At 49.0% G+C, this 21,449-nt stretch overlaps 1 protein-coding gene across 1 annotated transcript in view; it reads right to left on the reverse strand.

Annotated features, from left to right (window-relative positions):
- The window catches only part of LOC119440203 (serine/threonine-protein kinase haspin-like), a 93,563-nt gene that overhangs the window by 66,646 nt on the left and 5,468 nt on the right, over nucleotides 1-21,449 (reverse strand). Inside the window, exons 2-3 of the mRNA XM_037705132.2 lie at nucleotides 19,351-19,548; nucleotides 1,722-1,979 (exon numbers count right to left, since the gene is read on the reverse strand). Coding sequence (XP_037561060.1) covers nucleotides 1,722-1,979; nucleotides 19,351-19,548 — 456 coding nt within the window. The remainder of the gene's footprint in view (nucleotides 1-1,721; nucleotides 1,980-19,350; nucleotides 19,549-21,449) is intronic.

A 21,449-nucleotide genomic window follows, 5' to 3' on the forward strand; every position in this document is an offset into this window, starting at 1 on the left:
TTGCGTAAAACTAAACGCGTGAGACTCGCTTCAATTTCGCATACTTACGAACCTTACACAATGTATGACATCGGCGTTCAAAGAGGGCCATCGATAACTTATCTAGGCATTATCTTCTATGTAAAAGTGATTACAAGAAAGGTCAGAAAAACTCAGCATCTTAAAGACATTCATATTTGGGCAATCGCCTGGGAGAGTACATGCGTACATTGTGAAAAGAACCGTTTCTTGTAATTGTTTCTTGCAATACGGACGGACCGAAGAATAACAGGGGGGAGCGCTGTCCCTGTCCATCATTCGGTCCGTGTTCCAAGTCACATTGCTTTGCACAAAGTACGCGTATACGGTTATATTTTATTAGTTAGCCCATCATTCCAATGTTTCTTCACGAAAGCGCCTTCACGTCGTCTTCGCGTTAACAAATGAGCTCATTCGTGCATTTGTGCTTTACGTGCGGCGGCCTATAAACTTATTACTCTAGTGCAAACGCATAGTGTCATAGTCCATGATGCAAGTGATAACTTAGGCACAGATTGAGCATACCACAAAAAAGAAATGAACGAGAATGCCACCCAACAGTGACACGTTTTAACTATCCTATACATTGGGCTGCAAGAAAACCTCATAATGCGCATCTGTTGGAAATGCTCCAAGCTTTTATACGAGGAGGGGTGCAAAATATGATGTGTGTCAGGATTCTGACATCTACTAGAAGACGAAGAAAGACACACGGAAGCAAAGCCTAAGAAAAAATGGCGCAGTTTCACCCGAAAAAACAAACGCGACTTCTTTCGTCGCGCGAAAAGCCGTGGGGGCACGGGAGGGAGGAGGGAGGGGAGGCGACGTTCCGCTGAGGCACCACATGCGTAATTATATAAAAAAGGCAAAGCATCAATTGCGATAGCAAATTAGTTGAGAGCTATACGCAGTAAGGATAGTAGTTTTATCAGCTGTATAAACTTTGACATGGAGCAGCACCAGCAACGCGCGGAACTGTTTTTGACGCCGTGGGCGTTTTGCCCGTCTTCGCTCCGAACGCGCGCGGCACTGGTGACTGTTGCCGGTGCCTCTGGGGGCGGCTCGGAGGTTTTCGACGAGGTCAGAACGGGACACTCGTCGAGCAGCATCGGAAGTCTTAACCACCTTCTCGCCTCACAACGTTCTTTATAAGAATACGCATTTGGTGCCGCAGCTAAACGTCGCCTCCCCTGCCTCCCTCCCGTCCCCCCAGGGCCATTCGTGCGACGGAACAAGCCGCGTTTGCTGTATATATATAGTGATTGTAAAGGAGGAAAGAGACGCTTAATTGTGCAGCCCTTCAGGTAGCCCGGCACAGAACGCGCGTTTTCTCTCCGCCGTGCGCTCGCTCCATGTGAAAGCGCGCGTCCCTCGCGCACTTTCACTCGCACATACATTATACGGCGTGCGGCGACGATTTCATCGCCGTTGGACGTGATACGGAACCTCACAGCGACGGCGACGGCGACGATGACGACAGAAATTCGCTTTGAGTGACCATATATTTGCTATGGCAATAAAAAGAAGAAAAGATTGTTCCGGCGTGCTTTCTGTGCAGTTAGTAAGCGTCGGTTAAACACGTATAATAATAGTCGCAGCGACACATGCTAACCGAGATGAAGATCAGCAAATTCAAACAGTGCACACTCACATGTCCTCTAGCACAGCGTCGAATGTCATTGGGGTCGCGTGTTTGCACTCACGCAGCAGCTCCCCGAACGCCTTCTCAGACGGAGTGGCCAAAACATTCTTGGCGGGTGCATGAAGCAGCGGCGTTGACAGCCGCTCTATAGAGAGCTGATCGCCAATGGAACTGCTGAAGTCAGCGGTTTCTGCTTCCTCCGACAACTGTGACGGAAGAGTGTTACTAGAGGTCCATTCCCAGTCAGCACTATCCGCCGCTGAAGGCCAAGGGTAAGGGGTCTTCAGACGAAACCAGATGCTGTCGCCTCCTGGGCGGTCTGGAAAAATATGCAGAAAGAAGCAGATTTAAACACCTTAGGCCAGCAAAAAAAATTGTACGGTTTCACATCTTTACCTCTGTAATGTCGAACATCGCAGAACCACGTCGCAGAACATTCATGCCTCGCAAAGTTTCATAACTCAAAATTGTTATTTAGGTAAGGGAAACCTAGCTGGTAGCTCATAGTAGCGTTTTAGAGGCAAAGCACCTTAGGGCCGAGCCTTGTCCCTGCCTCGTCGTCGTTGTCCGTAGCTCTGCTTTGCATCGAGTTCGCTAGGGGCGCTGCGGTGCACAAAAGCTGTATAAGCACTCGTTTCCGACGCGCGCTCACTTTCTCTCTTCAGCCATGGATGATAACGGTCGATTTTGATAACAGCGCGCCTGCTATGGATGAAAACGCGAGAATGGCGGCTCAGATGCAAGCGGAGTCAAGGGCTCGCAAAGCTGCTGTAGCACGGTTGCGCATACAACAAGCGGACCCGGCGTCTAGGGCTCGCAAAGCTGCAGCAGTACGGCAACGCCGGCATTCGGACACGGAGCTGAGGGCTCGCAAAGCTGCAGCAGCACGGCAACGCCGGCAAGCGCACCCGGAGCTGAGGGCTCGTCAAGCGGCCTACATCAACCTGAGGTAGAGAACGCTTCCGGCATTTGCCGCCGCTTCCCGCGCTCTCGCCGCCTCTGGGTCCGCTTGCCGGCGTCGCCGTGCTGCTGCACTGATCACAAGGCAGTCTTAATGAAGGGAAAACGAAGTCCGTACCTCAATACCACATACGACCAATAAAACGACACTGTATATACTGTACACATGTGTTGTCACTCATTTACATGTTCGAGTGGGCAATGTACGGGGGATTCACACTTACCCGAGTGATCCCCCGGTGCTTCGCCCACTCATCATCATTCATTTCGTGGGTATGCCGTGTCTTTTTTTTTTTTGCACACGTCAGTGACACCAAGTGTCATTTGCGGACAGTTTATAAAACCAATGACTAATCAACGAACATAGTAAAGATGGTTTACTGAAATAAAATTTTATTGCGTTTTTATTGTGCCAATGTACTCTTCCCGGCCAGAAATCAATGCGGATAGGACGTTTTAATTTTCGTTGACGTGAAGCTGTCCTTGGGCCTTACAGGGCACAGTGGCTTATCAGGAACACCATCATCATCATCAGCAGCAGCAGCCTATTTTATGTCCACTGCAGGACAAAGGCCTCTCCCTGCCATCACCAATTACCCTTGTCTTGCACTAGCTGATTTCCAACTTGCGCCTGAAAATTTCCTCATCTCATCACCCTCATAGTTTTCTGCCTTCCTCGACAGCACTTCTTGCCTCGGCACCCATTCTGCAGTAATAATAGTCCATCGTTTATCCAGCTAGGCACTGAATGGCCTGCCCAGCTCGGTTTTTTTATCTTAATGTCAGCACAGTACCTCTCAAGATGCGGTGTCGAGTGCGCCCTCGAAAAATCGGAGCTACTTATACTCATGGCAAGGACCCGGGGAAGACCACCAGCCTACGTCACCCCAGATCCCAACGTCACATTTTATGGAATCTATATACCTCAAGTAGACTCCTTGCGCGTCCTTGGCCTCACACTACATAAAGACGGTTATGGCGCAGCTGCACTTCCTAAGCTTCAGAAGACTCTAACACAAGTAACTCATCTCATTAGGCATATAACCTCCCAAAGAACAGGACTTAAAGAGCAAGAAACTGTCCAAATTATCCAAACACTCCTTATAAGCCGAATTACATATGGCGACCCGTATGTACTCCTCAAGAAAGCTGAAATTGGAAAACTCAACATCGTCATCAAAAAGGCAATCAAGAGCGCACTAGGACTTCCCAGTACAACATCAACAACGACACTACTCAAATTTAGCCTTCATAAGACCTGGGAAGAAATGAGTGAAGCGCACAGGGCCAGCCAGCTGGAACGCCTTAAGCTGACTCAAACAGGAAGAGCAGCACTTCGCAAATTCGCATAAAGCGAAAACTTCATAGCAGACTCAGACATGAAAGTCCGATTGCCGCCACTTCTCCGTGACTCTATCTCAGTCGCTCCAATACCTCGAAACATACATGCAACACACCACAAAGACGGAAGACAAGCAAGAGTTCGAGCGCTAAGCCGGAAATACTCAAGGAACCCCAACACTAGATATACAGATGCGGCAAAATACCCAGGTAGAAGAGCCTACACAATTACTGTGACCAACAACCAAGGGAATGAGCTAGTCGCTGCCACCATACCGGCCAGAAATCCAGAAACGGCGGAGGAAGTGGCCATCATCCTCGGCTTCGCCACATGCAAGGACATAGCAATCATCTTGAGCGACTCGCAAACGGCATGTAAAAACTTACAAAAGGCCGAATCTCTGCTGCAGCAGTGAATATTCTAAAAGAGATAACATGACGCCAAAAACTATCCGAAACCAACGTCGTATGGACCCCAGGCCACGATCACCTGGCAGGAAACGAAGCAGCACATGCTGTCTCCCGAGAGCATACCAGACGGGATTTCCTGCCGCACGGGCTCCGGAAATCGACGAGAGTGGAGGTCATTCCCATCAACTACGCTGTAATACTGCAACATTACCGACTCTAAAGAAGACAATATCCTTTACCACATCCAAACTTAAGCAAGGAAGAAGCCACCGCCCTCCGCAGACTACAAACGAATACATATGTCCGTGGAATTATCATGCACTGGATGCACCCCACTAAATTCTCATACCTATGCCGATATTGTGATGTACCTGTGATGTACCAACACATGGTGTTGGTGTGCCCACACCAGGAGAAAAACAGTCAATACGATGCCTCAGAACCGCTACAAGCCATCGAAGAAACGTGGGAGGCAATGTTAATGGCACAGAGCCTGGAGGATCAGCGAAGTCTGGTGGACCGGGCCTGGGCTGCGGCATTAGCCAACGGCTTTCTGGACTGAGAGAGCCGCCCGCCTAAGGCGAAGAAAGAACATTTTCTCCCTGTTTCTAACAATAAACGTTCATTCCTCCTCCTCCTCCTCCTCCTCCTCTTAATGTCAACTGCAATATCGGCTATCCCCGTTTGATCTCTGATCCACACATACTCCTGATCTTCCCACCATACTCCTTTACCGACTCTAGAGGCTGACTGACGATCCTGAATTCTTGTTTTCTTGCCAGGCTATTGAACATTATCTTTGTCTTCTGCATATTAATCTTCAACCTCACTCTTACACTTTCTCGGTTAAGGTCCTCAACCATTTGTTGTAATTCTTCCCCATTGTTGCTAAATAGGACAATGTCATCCGGAAACTAAAGGCTACTGAGATATTCGCCATTGATCGTCACTCCTAAGCATTCCCAGTCTAAGAGCTTGAAATCTCGGTTAAGTGTTTTATAAACTATTACCCTACAGAAATCCGCTTTTGACCGCTAAGGTTACCTTCCTTTTGGCTGCGCACGTTTTAGGGGGTTCACCATCACAACGCATGCTGCCATACAAGTACGACTTCCCTTCTAAATAATCCACCATTGTCCCACAAAAAACCTGCCAGGTTTTCAAGGCTGTCTTTTTACATGTAAAGCAAACTGCAAAATGATCTTTCAAGGTAGCACATGTCATGCGTCAGCCTAGATTATTCTGTCACTTTGATAGCTAACGTAAAAGTGAAAGGTAGCTATATGTATTGCAGGACCAGATTTTTTTCCCCATCTACTGGCAAGTTACCAGAGCACATTTTTTACCCAGGACACCTCTCTGAGCTCCTGATATCACGCACTCTGGATACTCGACAGTGTACGAAAAAAAATTCACCGGCGATTACGATACTCCGTAATGAGAAATTCGAGCGCAGTTCAATACGTGTGTTCATTTCGCGATATAATGACTGGCGCGGCCAATCTGTCTATTGCGGCACGTTGCAAACGGAGCGAAATTTGGCGAGACTGCGTCGATAATCTAGAGATCGCGAAAGCTAGCGCGTGGGGGACGCATGGGTCCTATTCACAGCAGCCGCCGCCGACAAATCTACCAGACGACACGCGCTACTCTGACGCCATCTCGTAGCCATCGTCACCGCACTAAGCTTTTCTTCTCACACTTTTGTCATACCGTCCTCCTCCCCTTTCGGTCTCATGCTCCCGCTGCAACCTCCGCTTCCGCTTTCCACCTCGCGTCTTTCCACCCTGCTGCGCTCCGCGTTCGTTCTTTCATCCTTCGCTATGCTCGTTCACTCGCTGACGCCGACGCTCGCCGTAGGAAGGGGCGCCTAAGGCCTCATTCACACAGCCGTCAAACGCTCCGTCACGTCACCGTCACGTCAAAAAAACGCACAGCAGGCAGCGACCGAGCAGTGTACGAATAGGCAACTTTCGCAATGCCGAGCGGTTTTCTGCTGCTGTTCTTGATTTGCAAGTGGAGACAGCAACAAGGGCGCAAAGCTCGGCGACGAACAAGTACGTGGGGGCGAAAAATGTGCAGGAATCGCAAGTTCGGCCATCGGCGTGGTCCATGTCGCACATTTGAGCACCCCCGAAACGCACAGCTGGGTTTTCGATGTGCCGCACGTGGAACCAATGCTGGCACGCATGTAAGCAAACCAGCCGCCGCTGCTGTTGCCAGCTTCAACTTTGTAATATGGCTGTATTTAGCGTCGGCTTCTTAATTTCTGATTGGTCGATATTTGAGGGGCGGGGATCCGTCACCGTGCTGGCGACGGAAACGTAGAGCACCGCTCGGCGTCGCCGGCGAGCCGTTTTTGAGGGGAAAACGACTCGGAAACCATCTCCCCTGACGAAAACGAATGCCGTGACGGTGACGTGACGGAGCGTTTGACGGCTGTGTGAATGAGGCCTAAGAGCTGAGCAATAAAACGTAACGCACGCTCCAAATTACCGTGAACTCGCCCAGGCTGCCTCATTTTGCGATGTCGCTCTTGGCCTCCATCCTTTTGTCGTACTTCTTGCGTGTTTTGCTAAACCGAATAATTCTTTACAACTAGAAGTTGATCTCTTTACACGAACTTCAACTTCGTAACGCAGAAATGTTTTACTGTCTTCATACTGCAGAATGGGCACCCTGAACACCGTGTGGTTTGTCATTACGGCGGCAGAAGTAGACACATATATGTGGATGCTGAAGCCACTGCTGCGAGACATACAATATTTTGGCAAGTCCAGCTACGCCTAAATAGACAATTTACCGGTTTCGTAGTTTTGCTGGCTCGGTTAAAATTGTTGCTAGGGACGCGAGCGCGGCTGAAGACGGCAGACAGAAGCGAGGCGTGCGTCCCTGAGGAACAAGCCACAACTACATTTGGCCGCAGTCAAACCTAGCGCACCCTCGCACCATTCCCCTTTCCCGCACACAACGCGATACGCTTCAGCGATGCTTTAAAATGATAGAGGGTGTCCCGGCTGCGTTTGTTTAAGGCGGTGCGACCATGAGGCCACCATTAAATCAACACTTAGCGCTCCAGGACTAGGTGTCCATTCAATTTCAAATCCATTCGGGAATCTTGCGCTCCCACTTCATTCCTATTCCACCTGCCCTATTCCACTTGTCCACCTATTCCACTTGTGCGACTCGTGTCATCATTATGGGTGGCAAAAATAATGAAATGACTCCCAAAACATCAACTTCTTAGTTGCAACATCGCAAGGCTGATGCCAATACGGTAGTTCTAAATTGCTTAACACGGAATACGGTTAACAGGGCACCGGCCGCACTAAGATAACGACGGCGCGACTACAACGTCAATGACAGCCGGTTTTGTCTCAGCTAAGTGATTCGTGATTACTTTTCAGTGCACCATAAAATTACGAACAAGACATAAAAGACCATGACGTACATGACGTAAGGTAATTACATCACACAGGACTGGATGTGTCCTGCGGCTTCCTTTAAGTCCTGTGTGTAAATTTAGCCTGTGCGCGACCGTGATACAACAACGAAGACAGCGGCGTGATAACGACGATAACGCATAGACGACAACGTAAGAACACGAAGACATAATTTGTTTCGAAAAATTGTCATATCTTATCTTCTCGAAAAGGATATAAATGCGGCCTTGTTGGTGCGACATACTGCAAGTGAAGCGCGAAAATACAGGGACAGACGGAGCGCATGTTTCGCTCCTTCCATCTGTCCCTGTTTTTTGCAGCACTTATCTGCTTGTTTTTATGAGCTTCGCAGTGAGAAGTTGAACTGGTTGAACAAAGAGAAGAACTATTTGAAGCGTGTTATGCTACTGTGTTATAGGACAGGGTCATACTGCAAAAGGTACGCTTGACTTCGGTTCCCTAGGGCAGTTCTGCTTTGCGCAGTAAAACTAAAAGATGCAGCTTATTACGCTGGAGAAAGCGAGAAGTTAACATGTTTGCGCATAGCGTACAGTGTGAGGAGTTTTCGTGGCGCTGTAGCGGCTGCTACGATTATTAATACTCTAAATGACCGTTCGTTCTTGGAAGCGCAGATCTTTCTTTCCGAAGTATAGTATGATCAGGGAAAGTAAAAGGCCCACCGCACAATTTATCTGGCCTCAACGCTGCGGTTAGAATGAAAAAGTGACGTCTGTTGCGAAGGGAAGCAAATAACGTAGCCGACACCTTATTATCAGATGCCATCGATCTGAGGTCCCAACTAAAATGTCTCAAGGACCCAAAGTATTTTGTGCAAACACGAAATGCATGCGTTTTCTGGGCTCTCTTGGTTGCGCTGTGGTGGCCCTCTACTTCTCCTGTACCGAAGGTGCTGTGATTCTGTATGAACGATTTCTACACACTTAAAACACGCACAGCCACAGCAACCACATCAGGTCTCAACTACGTGGCGTGTTCATGCACCTGATGAGCATGAACTCAGAACGGAATGTAATTTTCAGCAAGGACACTATTCTTTGTCAGTGTACCAAACGCTATCCTTAACAGCCTTCCTGTCACTCTATCCACCTAAAGAGAGAGAATGACTTTGACCAGGAATCGCAGATACCTAGTGCAGTATGAGGCGAGGCGGACATGTTGAACGAGTGGGGTGGGGGAATGGTTGTTTATGGCGAGGGCGTGAAGACGGGTGTTTGACGAGCCAGTGTTCTGAGTAAGTTGTTTTCGCAGGTAGTGTTAACCTAGAATTACCTAAGTGGTCTACATAAATGTCATGGCCGCTAGCGATTATTTTTATAATTTGCCCCCTTTACTGCCGGACAAAGATTCCTCGCCTACAGTGTAGCTTACAGTGATGGTCCAATTGTTTTTTCGTTACAGTGTAAGCTCACTCGCCAGTGCAAGTAGGTTGTTTCCAATCACAGTAATCCCGAATGTTAAAAAAGCGCCCAAAGTTTGTTCAATATGTAAGTCATATGCATAAATGAGAGATTACGAGCGCACGATCGGTCGCTACCTAATGGGACGGGTTCTCACTGGGCTTGTCATTGCATGGTATTCTCGTATGAGCCTCGTCTACACACCATACCCCATCGATAGGGCGTTTTCGGCTTCCTGTGACAAAACTTTAGGTTGTACGTTTCTGAGCTCAAAGATTCAGTGTTTGGTGGAGCGAGCCGTTGAAACATATTGATAGGTCGAAACAGGTACGCGGGGTTTTGGACACTTTGAAGAGGAGCTGCATTTTACGAACAGAGTGCAGGATGTCGAGGCGTGCCTACACAGGGAAGCAATATCAAGGAAACGAAAGAGAACACGGATAGAGAGTCAAATTTTTAACTCCTGTAGCGTTGTGGATGTCTAATGAATCGAAATTTTCCGAAAATATTGTTACAGAGCAGTGGCACGGTGGGCGCTACCCATAAGAGTGCACGTTTCCTATTCTGTAAAAATGTGGCCGTTTACACAAGGGCCCTACTGTGTCTCGCGTCACCTTGTCGACAGTCAAGCCTATATTTATGTCCACTGCAGGACGAAGGCCTCTCCCTGTGATTTCCAATTACCCCAGTCTTGCGCTAGCTGATTCCAACTTGCGCCTGCAATTTTCGCCTTGCGCCTGCAGGCGAAATTGCAACTTGCGCCTCCAGCGCCGCATAAAACCTGCTGTACCACCCGCTGGAAGCGTAAACCCCATCGATCTGCCATCCGAACCATTGTTTCGCTTCAGCATGAATCTCCTAGGTCCTCTTCCGACGTCGAAAACCGACAACAGGTGGGTCACTGTCATGACTGACTACACAGCGCGTTAAGCCATTACGCGAGCATTGCCCACAAGCTGCGCAACTGACACTGCGGATTTCTTTCTCTATGACGTCCTACTCCATCACGGCGTCAGCTTCTCACTGATCGTGGCCGCACCTTCTTGTGCCGCGCTATCGAAAGTCTTCTGCATTCCTGTTTTGTCGTGCACAAACTTTCCGCCGCATATCACCCGCCGACCAATGGTCTAAGTCAGCAGCTCAACCGGGTGTTGGCGGAAATGCTATCCTCGAGCGTTTCTCCTGACTACAGTGACTGGGACATGTTGGCCCACATAACCTTTGCCTATTCGTCCCGTCACAAGACCGCTGGTTTTCCTCCATTTTCTATTCTGTTCGGCCGCCACCCAATTTCGCCCTTCCAATCTACCACCTGAGCAATTCCATTCCTATTGAATTGCTCGGGCTCACACAGCTCGCTAGATTACTCGCACACCGCTGCACTACGACGAGGTACGACAGCTTCCACGGGGACGTTCAGTTCACCCCTGGGTCTCTAGTTCTCCTATGGACCCCATGCCGGCGCATCGGCCTGTCTGAAAAACTGCTCCCGCGCTACACAAGGCCATACAGGACCCTGTGCCAGCTCGGCGATGTAAACTACCAAATATCCCAGCTGGACTATCGCTCGTCGTCTACTTTGCGCCCACTGACCTGGCCCTGGTATCTAGGCTAAAACCTCACTTCAATGCGATTTCGCCATAACTGCAAAAGTCAACACTGCTCTTATACGACAGGGCATAATGTGAGGAGCGGTGGGGCGTGGCGTTGAAGATAGGCTGACTGTCAACAAAGAAAATGATTTTGCGCGAGAAAGCCACGGCAGGCTTAGGCAACCATCTTGTGTAGGCTGCCATGTCCCAGCTTGTAAATATTCTATAAGGACATCTGCGCTTCACGAATTCCAACTTGTGGTAATATAGCCTCTGAGCAACTCTGCCATCAATTGGACCACGTGCTCCTCGACTGCAACAGTGAACGACTAGACGCGGACAATATCTGTGTTCGAGAAATTAGAGCGCAGGACCGACTGGTAGTTTTGGTACGGAGGTGGAGGGGGCGGGTGCAATATCAATGTTTCTGATGGAGAATGTCAATGGCGCAGATGGCACTTTCCAGCGCTTAAAACACAACCAAGATATCCACCACAATGATTTACGTATCGTCGGGACGGCCGCCGCGAGCGGTGACTTCGACAACAGATGTTGGGCGGCGCGCTGGTGCATGCGAAGCAAATGCGCTTTGCAGCACACGATGCCGAAAAAACCAAACACAAAAAAGGAAAAATTCGAGGACACCTAAGCTCTTTTTATGAGTTGTCAATGGGAAAGCATTAGTGTCCAATTGAACGCCGCTGAATGGTCCTTTGAGTTTGGCGCTGCGAGTAATGTTTTCGTAGGGAGCCTACATGCAAGCGCTTGCATGTAGGATCCCTATGTTTTCGCCTTTTGTTGCTGGATAAGTTATCATGTTTTGCTGATCCACTGGATCACATCAATGCATCTGCGCTTCGCGTTTCTATGCTAAATGGTCACTATCCTCAGGGCTCATCGCCGCCACTGGACGCCACTCCGCTTCTTCGCGTTTTCGAGCCAATACACGCTCGCGTTCTAAACCACACTTCGCTGCACACTGAATACGTTCTGCGTCGCATCGCCATATCTCATCCGTCGAGGCGCGCTGGTGACGTGGTGTCTAGAGAGCCTACATGCAACGCCATTGCATGTAGGCTCCCTAGTGGTGTCGCGGCGATGCCCTCTCCCCTAACGCAGCACCTGGCGCACTAATGATAGAACGGGTGTTCCGATTCGCCCGATGTGCTCTTTTGAGGCGCGCTCGCGACGTGGCACCATAGCCAATGGGAATTTAGGTGCCGTTTCCCTGCTACACAAGACGCGCGCTCCTTCGCTCAATGTACCATTTGATGCTTTCGCTTCAATACAAGTACAGTGTACTAGAATAGCTCTTCTAGTACACTGTAATACAAGGTTCACAGGTGGCCTACGGACGCTTACAGTGACGCGGCATAGCCGAATCTAAATTGAATGACGTGGGCGCGTTGACATGAACGTCGTTGTCGACTAAAACGCCAGCTTCGTGAAGACCGCATGGCCACAAACTAAGCAAGCAATGTATTTGGGAGGCGCTGGATAATGGCTCGCTGAGGGGATCACCGACTGTTAACTGCAGTATCTTACAGTGGCGGAAAATAAGGAGCACACCGTAATTTACAGCGCATGTCATGGGGAGGCACAGCCGACCCACGAGCGTGAACCCGCCAGGTGTGTTCATGACAGATGTGTTAACGCTACTTTCCGATACCCTCAGTCAGCACCCACACAGCAGCTTGGTGAGTAAAGGTCGTTGAACTGTGGTATGGTAAACTCTGGTCAGTAAAGGTCGCTGGACAGGTTTGTCCACAGCATCCTGACTGGACTGAGAAGTTTCTTCTCTTAATTATTAGTTCACGTTGATCATGTTGGAATAATTAACGCAAAGTACGACGCCTTTTCCATGAAGCGTTTCTGTAGATAAAGCGACTCTCTCTTATGCACGAATAAATTTTTACAGAAATAAATGACGGCTCAATGCATTCGTAGCGTTACACCAGTCACTAGGTGATTAAATAACTGAAAGAAACAACAGCTTTATATAGTGCGTGTCTGTAGTAGAATGTGTGTGTGCTAGCAGTAGGGCAGGGAAGGTGGCGGGGACCGCGTGGCTCCTGCATGGACCACGACTGAAAAATTCCAATATTATAGTGAAAGAGAGTTGTATCAAGAATACTTTGTTTTTATTGCGCTAGCAATTATGTGGACACTCCAAAGCGAATTTCTGCCATCGTCGTCGCCATCGCCGCGAGGTTCCGTATGACGTCAACGGTGATGAAATCGTCGCCGCGCTCCGGACGCTTCATTTGCGAGTGAAAGGGCGCGAGGGACGCGCGCTCTCACTGGGAGCGAACGCACATCGGAGAACAAACGCGCGTTCTGCGCCATGCTCCCTGAAGGTGGTAAGTGGTTCTTGAGGGAAAGGGAAAGGTTGGCGCTATCTTCTGCAGCCCTTGAGGGAGCACGGCTCAGCGCCATCCCTATTATCAATTATCAGCTGTTCTGATTATAAAAAAAAAATTGTCGCAGTTTCACCCGAAAGGCGAAGCATCAGGGGAGTGAACGCACGGCGGAGAACAAACGCGCGTTCTGCGCCGTGCTTCCTTAAGGGCTGCAGAAGTAGGCGTCTCTTTCCTCCTTTACAATCACCATATATGTAGAGCAAACGCGCCTTCTTCCGATGCGCGAGAGGCCGTGGGGGAGGGGGGGAAGGGGGAGGGAAGGGAGGCGACGTTTAGCTGCGGCACCAAGTGCCTATTTATATCAGAGGCTCCGGCAACAGTCACCAACGCCGCACGCATTTTGAGCGAACGCGGGCAAAATGCCGACGGCGTCGACAACAGTTCGGCGCGTTGCCGGTGCTGCTGCATGTCCAAGTTTATACAGCTGATAAAGCTAATATCATTACTCCGTATATCTCTCTACAAATTTGCTATCGCAATTGATGCTTCACCTTTCAGGTGAAACTGCGACAACTTTTTTTTTTTATTGCGCTAGCAATTATGTGGACACTCCAAAGCGAATTTCTGCCATCGTCGTCGCCATCGCCGCGAGGTTCCGTATGACGTCAACGGTGATGAAATCGTCGCCGCGCTCCGGACGCTGCATTTGCGAGTGAAAGAGCGCGAGGGACGCGCGCTTTCACTGGGAGCGAACGCACATCGGAGAACAAACGCGCGTTCTGCGCCGTGCTCCCTGAAGGGCTGCAGAATTAAGCGTCTCTTTCCTCCTTTCCATATATAGAGAGCAAACGCGACTTTTTCCACAACGCGAAAGGTTGTGGGGGGACGGGAGGGAGGGAGGGGAAGCGACGTTTAGCTGCGGCACCAAATGCGTATTTATATAAAGACACCGACGGCGTCGACAACAGTTCCGCGCGTTGCTGGTGCTCCTGCATGTCCAAGTTTATGCAGCTGATAAAACTACTATCCTCACTCCGTATAGCTCTCTACAAATTTGCTATCGCAATTGATGCTTCGCCTTTCGGGTGAAACTGCGACAATTTTTTTATAATCAGAACAGCTGATAATTGGATCACACACGAAATGATTTATTGCAAATGGGAAAAACTACGGATAACGGTCACCATAAGACATAGGCACGGCACAGTGAATTCCACTGTGCACACGAATCCTCAAATGTCAGTCGTTTCTTCTTTATACTGGATATGTGGGCTGCATCAATAGAAATGCCCTTTTTTAGAGCGAAAGCTCTACTGCACTATGCTTTGCAAGGTCATTCATCGCGTCGCAATGACCTTGAGTCGCCGGAGCGCGAGCCGCTGGAGCGCTAGTGTGACAGGTGTGACGTCACGCCACGTGATTTGCTGCGAAGAAGCGTCGCAGCTGCGCTCTCTCGGGGCCTCACCGCTGCCGTACCCCGTGACTGGGCGAGGGCTTAACGGCTGCTTCACAGGCGCTTGGTCCCTCAGTCTCGCCATGGATGGTGTGCCGGCTGGGCCGTCTGTTGGTGCGCTTCAGCGCAAGCGACAGACTGAATTCAATAATCCAGTAGATATAGCTAGACAGCAGGCTGCGAAATCTCAAGCGAATGCAAGGTTGGCTGCTGAAACACCGGGAGGCCAGATTGGCACCGTATGCACCTTTTCACTGATTACAAACATAGGCCCTGTACAGCTTCCGGTTTTGCCCACTGACGTAGCTTCTAAATGCAACTGGCAAAGATGCAAGCATGCGTTAAACATAAGACCTCAGATTTACAACACTTTTACCCTCTATATACATAACCCTAGTTGTACAAGTGCAGTTTCCAGCGAGTTACACGAAAAAAATTTAAGTATTAGCCTTGAGGCATTATGCGGCATTCTTTTATTTGAAAACGTAAAGAAAGAGACTCTCCGCACACTGAAAGAACTTAGAAACATGCTTTTGTTCCCGCGTAGCAGACTAATAAGGCACGTGACCGGAAGTTTTGGGGGGCGGCACGCTCGCTGCTGTTATGGCGAGCACGAAACCATCTATAGAGAAGCTTACCAAGCAAGGAAGCGTGCATTAATGAAACACTGTCTGCTTACTCTTTGCCAATCTAAGCCAAACAGACCTTTTGCTCGTGATAACTAGGTTTACAAGAGGTAAACCTCAGCCTTTTTTTTTTGCTGTGCCTGGTCAACTACATCGCTTCAAACAAAGTTCGCGCCAATAACAAGCTAGATATAACTACTTCACGTCGAAGTGGTAGCCGTTAACCACGTGAACATTTCGCGGCGTCTGTAGGAAAGTGTTTGCTCCTAGCATGTCGCCTCACGAAGTGAGACGTGAGCTTGGTTCATGAAACACTTGTTGTACCAAAGCTTCGTGCAGATATGCCGCCACATTGAATCGATTGCGCATTTGCCACACTCACTCAATTCGACTCTCTTGCTCGTTTTCTCATCCACGTCATTCCTCTGGTCTTTTCCCTCAACGAGATGACACGGTGTGGACCCCGCTCCAGTCTCGACGCCTTCGAGATCCGCTGTTTTGGTTAGAACGTCTCCAGTCATATCTTGACCGCAGGATCTTTGAGTAGAGAGCAATAACTCAGGCATGCCAAACTCTATGTTCTTGTCATTCGTCGGTGGCACAGTATGATCCTCGTGGAAGCATTCGAACATAGGTTCGAACGGACCGCCTCTCAGCAGGGGCTGGCGTTTTTCCATCCATTCCTTAAACATGGTACGTATCCAACGCTGGATGACTCGGACAGCGGCTAGTTGTCTCCGTGCGCCAGCAAGCACGTCACCTGTGTTCAAGAAATACAACGCTGTGGCTCAGCGAAATTAGAATCATTCAAAGCATTCCTAATATTGCGCATGAAACTGGGTCGCATCTACTAATAACTACACCTACCTTAACGCGCATAGCATATTATGAATGCGGTGTTACCGCGTAACTGCAGCACCTAAGCACAACGATTTCCGCTAACATTGAGAGCAGCATAAACAGTTATTTTGTATTGGTCAATTTATCTGATGCATGAATGACAGTTGATCAATGAAGTACTTTTTTTTCAATTCTGGAAAGAAGTAGAGTAAGTTATGAGCCAGTATATTTATTATAGGAGTCTCGCAAAGCGCAACTGTCACGCCATCAAAGTGTGCAAAAAAGCGATGAAGTAAACAGATAGCCAGGGGAATGGTTCAGCAACTGAGCGAGCGCTTAAAATCAGGGCAGAGGCGAACAACTTTCAGAAGCCATATAAAATGTTCTGTCCTATTCTGTTCCATTTATATTCTCGGACAAACTTTCTTATTTGTTATTTTTTGGAAAACGTGGCGACAGTAGCAGTGAACTGTGATGCATGAAAGGATAGCCGGCGACTATTCGGATACCGGAAATTAAATACGCCACTCACGCACTACCTCTCTTTTTTTCTGCCTGAAGCACGCCATGCTGGTAAACGTACTTAAAATATTCATTGCCAGGAAAAGCGCCATAATAAAATAAAGGCGCAGTTTCGCCCAAAAGGCGAAGCATCGATTGCGACAGCCAATCGATTGCGATAGCAAAACGAAGTAATGATAGCAGTTTTATCGGCCATATAAATTTGTAAACATTCGCTTAACAACTCAATTAATAAGCATGGTGCCCCGCGCGTACAAGCAAAGATGCACACATCTCACTCCGTGACCCCGGAAACTCGCTGCCAAAACGCTAGACTGAGGAAGCGCGGCAGCAGCAGTGAGCGAATTGACATTCGTGGTGCCTCTCGCTTCAACACGAATTAGAGAGAGATAAGTGAGATGCGAAAGGCAGGGAGGTTAACCGGAAGGTAAAACACAAACTAAGCGGCGAAAACACATAGCCCAGAAAGCTATCAGCACTCGGCTCTCTCTCCCCATTTCAGATCACTTTCAAGGTTCCGCACCGCCGCGCCATACCCAGCAGCCACTGGAATAGAACGCGACTCCCCCCCCCCCCCCCGGCCTAACTCCCCTCCCCCAGTGCCGTGCACGCGACGAAAGAGGGCGCGCTTCCATCTCCCTTGCGCGCGCGAGATTGAGCCGCCATCTTTGGCTCACCCTTGCATGCTTTCCACTCGCACATACAGCGTACGGCACGCGACGACGATATAATCGCACTTGGACTTTATACAGAACATCACGGCGACGGCAGAAAATTATTACGCCGGAGCGAATTGTAGCCGAAAATGACAAACGGCAACGTCCTGCCCGAACAAAGTGGTCAGGTAAAACATATAGACAGTATCTCGGTTAGGGTTGGGTTCGGAATTTCAGTCAGTCCGTTACTCTGTGCAGTAAGAACGGAGGACAACATTAATTTCTTTTCGGAGAAAGTGCCTCCCACGGTGGTTCAGAAGCTGCCATGATGCAAAATGACGTCGTGAAAAAGAAAGCGAACGAAATCTGCAGGACAGCTCCTCCGCACTCCTTGCTTGATAACAAAGACCGTGGTTCAATCTGCGGGGACCCCAAATAAAACCTTGCTTTTCCGAATGGAGGCCAGTAACTGGCATTGAGGACACGACCAACAAGAAAGATTGGTTCTTCAGGAATATTGATAAGGTGGCAGTTGGCCGGTAGGTATCACGAAGCGTGCTTGTGATGTTCACAACGTTCTCAAGCAGCGACATTGTGCCACAGAGCACGAAACGGTACATGATAGGCAAGAAAAACCGACGCGTGAAACGATCGCAAGTACCAAACACATCAAGTTGGCATTTGGCAAGCCATAAACCTGGTGGAGAACATTGGTGCTTTGGTTATAAGACATGACACGCAGATGTTCTGGGCTCTCCAGGCTGAGATACGGTGTTTGACAGCGTCGTTGTGTAGCTCGAACACAGAAACGATAAGGACTACTGGTGGAGAGGTCAGATGGTCCATGATCAACCGCAAATACGCTGTTTCTGTGGCTGGTATTATGCGAAGGAAGCATTTTTTTTTACTAGCAGGTATCAGGGTCTAAGTCAGGGTCTATTGGACTGGGGGAATCGACAGGGTGACCTAACAATCTATACTTGGTGTATCCGTTCAGACGTATAGGATGTGTACAACGAATAGAGTATCCTTTCGGTTAGCATTCTTAGAATACTTCATGCCCTTTATGGTTATGCATTATCGGGAGACCGCGTGGACCCTGCATGAACCTCTTCTGAAGTATTCGATCATTATAATGAAAGAGAGTTGTATGAAGAATACTCAGTTCGTTATAATCAGAACAGGTGAGTATTGAATCATACACGCAATGAATTATTACTAATGTGAAACACTACTAATAACTGACACGATAATACGTAGGCACGGCACAGTGTTTTCCCCTCCCGACACGTCTCCTAAAAGTCAGCCATTTCATCGTTGTACTCGATATCTATGCTGCATCAATAGAAACACCTTTTTGCAGTGCCGGGCGAACTATATCACTTAGTGGTGACCCTGACGGGATCACGCACAGTGACACCCACGCGCCTACCGTGTCTGCAGTCGAATTGAAGCTGCCCCCCTCGTGGCCCACCGACCCCGAGCTCTGGTTCATTCAAGTCGAGGCGCAATTCACCGCCCGGCGCATCACAGCCAACCTCACGCGCTACCATCACATCGTGAGTAGCTTGCAGCCAGCTACAGCTAGCGAGGTCCGCGATTTCCTTGTCGCCCCACCTGCGGAGAACACCTACCAACCTTTGAAGGAGACACTCATTCGACGCCTAACACCATCCGAACCCGAACGGTGACGGCAGCTCCTGAACGACACGGAACAAAGTGCGCGCCAATAACAAGCTAGATAAAAGGGCCTCACATGGAGGTGGTTTGCTCATAGCATGTCGCTTGAGGAACTGAGACGTGTACCAACAATACGTGTTGTACCAAAGCGGCGTACAGAATGCCACAACATTGAATCTATTGTGCGTTTGCCGCACTCACTCGATTCAACTCTCTTGCTTGTTTTCTCATCGACGTCGAACATTTTCCTTCACCAAGATGACAAGCTGTGGACCCCACTCCAGTCTCAACGCCCTTGCGATCAGCTTTTTTTTTTTTTTTTTTTTGATGACAACCTCTCCAGTCATATCTTGACTATAGGATCCCTGGACAGACTCCAAAAACTCACCTGTGCCAACATCTAAGTTTTTCTCAATCGTCGGTGGCCCAATATGATCCTCGTAGAAGAGTTCGCATGCAGGTTCGGACGGACCGCCCCTCCGCAGGGGCTGGCATTTTTGCAGCCACGGCTGAAACCTGGTGCGTATCCAACGCTGGATGACTCGGGCAGCGGCCAGTTGTCTCCACGCCCCGACAAGCACATCACCTGTGTTCGAGAAATATCACACTGATGCTCAGCGAAATGGTGATCATTCAAAGCATCCATAATTAATCGGACGAAATTGAGTCGCATCTACAAATTACACCTACCTTAACGCCGCATAACCTATTATGAATGCGATGTTACCGCGTAATGCAGCACCTAAGCACAACGCTTTCCGCTCACATTGAAAGCAGTATTGTCACGTAGTAGTGACGCTGAAGAAAACAGTTGTAAAACTGTGTATGACGAAACTGATTCTTTATTGGGCGAACTTGTGCCCACAAAAGCAAGCTACACTCGAAGCAGATTAATAGCGGCGAACAAAGTCGGCGATCGTCTAAATCTGATCAGCGGCGAAATGCGGCGGCTTTTATACGTGAGTCATCGAAGGTTCCAGAATAATCCCTGGTGCCCGCGTGTCTTCCAGGAAGTTCCAGACAATTCGCGTCGCTCATACAATCAGATAACATGAGCGTCGGTGACCACAGACGACGCATAGAAGCATCGACAACGTTCGAGAAGCTTCCGATGCAGGCGCGTCCTAGGCAGAGTGATAACGTTTAACATTTTTTACCGGTGGAAAGTGGCCACGCGAAATGCGGCGGCTTTTATACGTGAGTCATCGAAGGTTCCAGAATAATCCCTGGTGCCCGCGTGTCTTCCAGGAAGTTCCAGACAATTCGCGTCGCTCATACAATCAGATAACATGAGCGTCGGTGACCACAGACGACGCATAGAAGCATCGACAACGTTCGAGAAGCTTCCGATGCAGGCGCGTCCTAGGCAGAGTGATAACGTTTAACATTTTTTACCGGTGGAAAGTGGCCACCGGTGGAAGATAAACTTGTATACGTGTCAGTAGAAACCTTTAAAAAATTGCAGGCACTAGCATAGACCGTTATTTTAACACGAAAGTGTTTTATTTCGGGGTCCACCAAGACTTCACTGACGTATTTCCGTCACGGAAATACGTCATAGAACATAATACAAAGAAACAAACCAGAAGAAAAAGTTCCACAAACATGCAAAATTTGGAAATCGAACCCACGACCTCTCGGTCCGCGACGATAGATCGCCGAGCGTTTAACCCATTGCGCCACAAACGCATTTGCAGAGAGCTACACAGACGCGCCTTATATATCTAACACTCCTCCGTGTACCCGCGCTCTTGCTTGGGGCGGTGCCGCCGCCTACGAGCAGAAAAGAGAAGTACTGCATTATGACACTAACGCGCACCGACAGTGAACGCTTCGGTGGTCTCAGCACTACGACGCCTCGATGCCAGCATTCGAAGGGACGCTGGCATCAAGAAGCACTACCAACGCCACCTAGGTGGCGTTCACCGTACTCAGCACAGCGGAGCGTGGCCTCCGCAATTAGCTCTGAAAATGTTTCTGAAGTTGATCGCGGAGGCTGCAATTACGACGCGCTGTACGCGCTGATTTGACTCGGTGACGATTCAGTTACGTGCTTTGTCTTGCGCGTTGTATTAGTGTGTCAGTTACGTGCTTCGTCTTTCGCGTTGTGCTAGCGTGTGCAGCGTAGTGCAGCTTCCATATGCACGACGGTTGCTCATGGTCATCGACGTTGGTAGTCGTGATGGAGGAGACGTGCCACCAGGCGTCAGCGTGGGTGCATCAACGCCTAAGGGCGCTTTAGCCACAAAACACCAATAGACATTATATATCAATGTGCAATAAACATTACACTACTTCTGTGAAGACACGTTTCACTTTCGTGTTCTATACCGATTCCTATATAAGAGGGATCAACCACATTTTTTGTATTAGTCAATTTATCTGATGCATAGGCATAGTTAATCAATGGAGCGTTTTCACAGCGAAGCTGTTAAGGGCTCACTCTTCGATGGTTATGTACGGCAATAAAGCACTCCTCTCAGTGAT

This window comes from Dermacentor silvarum, chromosome 2, assembly GCF_013339745.2.
Source record: "Dermacentor silvarum isolate Dsil-2018 chromosome 2, BIME_Dsil_1.4, whole genome shotgun sequence".
NCBI classification, from domain to species: Eukaryota; Metazoa; Arthropoda; class Arachnida; order Ixodida; family Ixodidae; genus Dermacentor; species Dermacentor silvarum.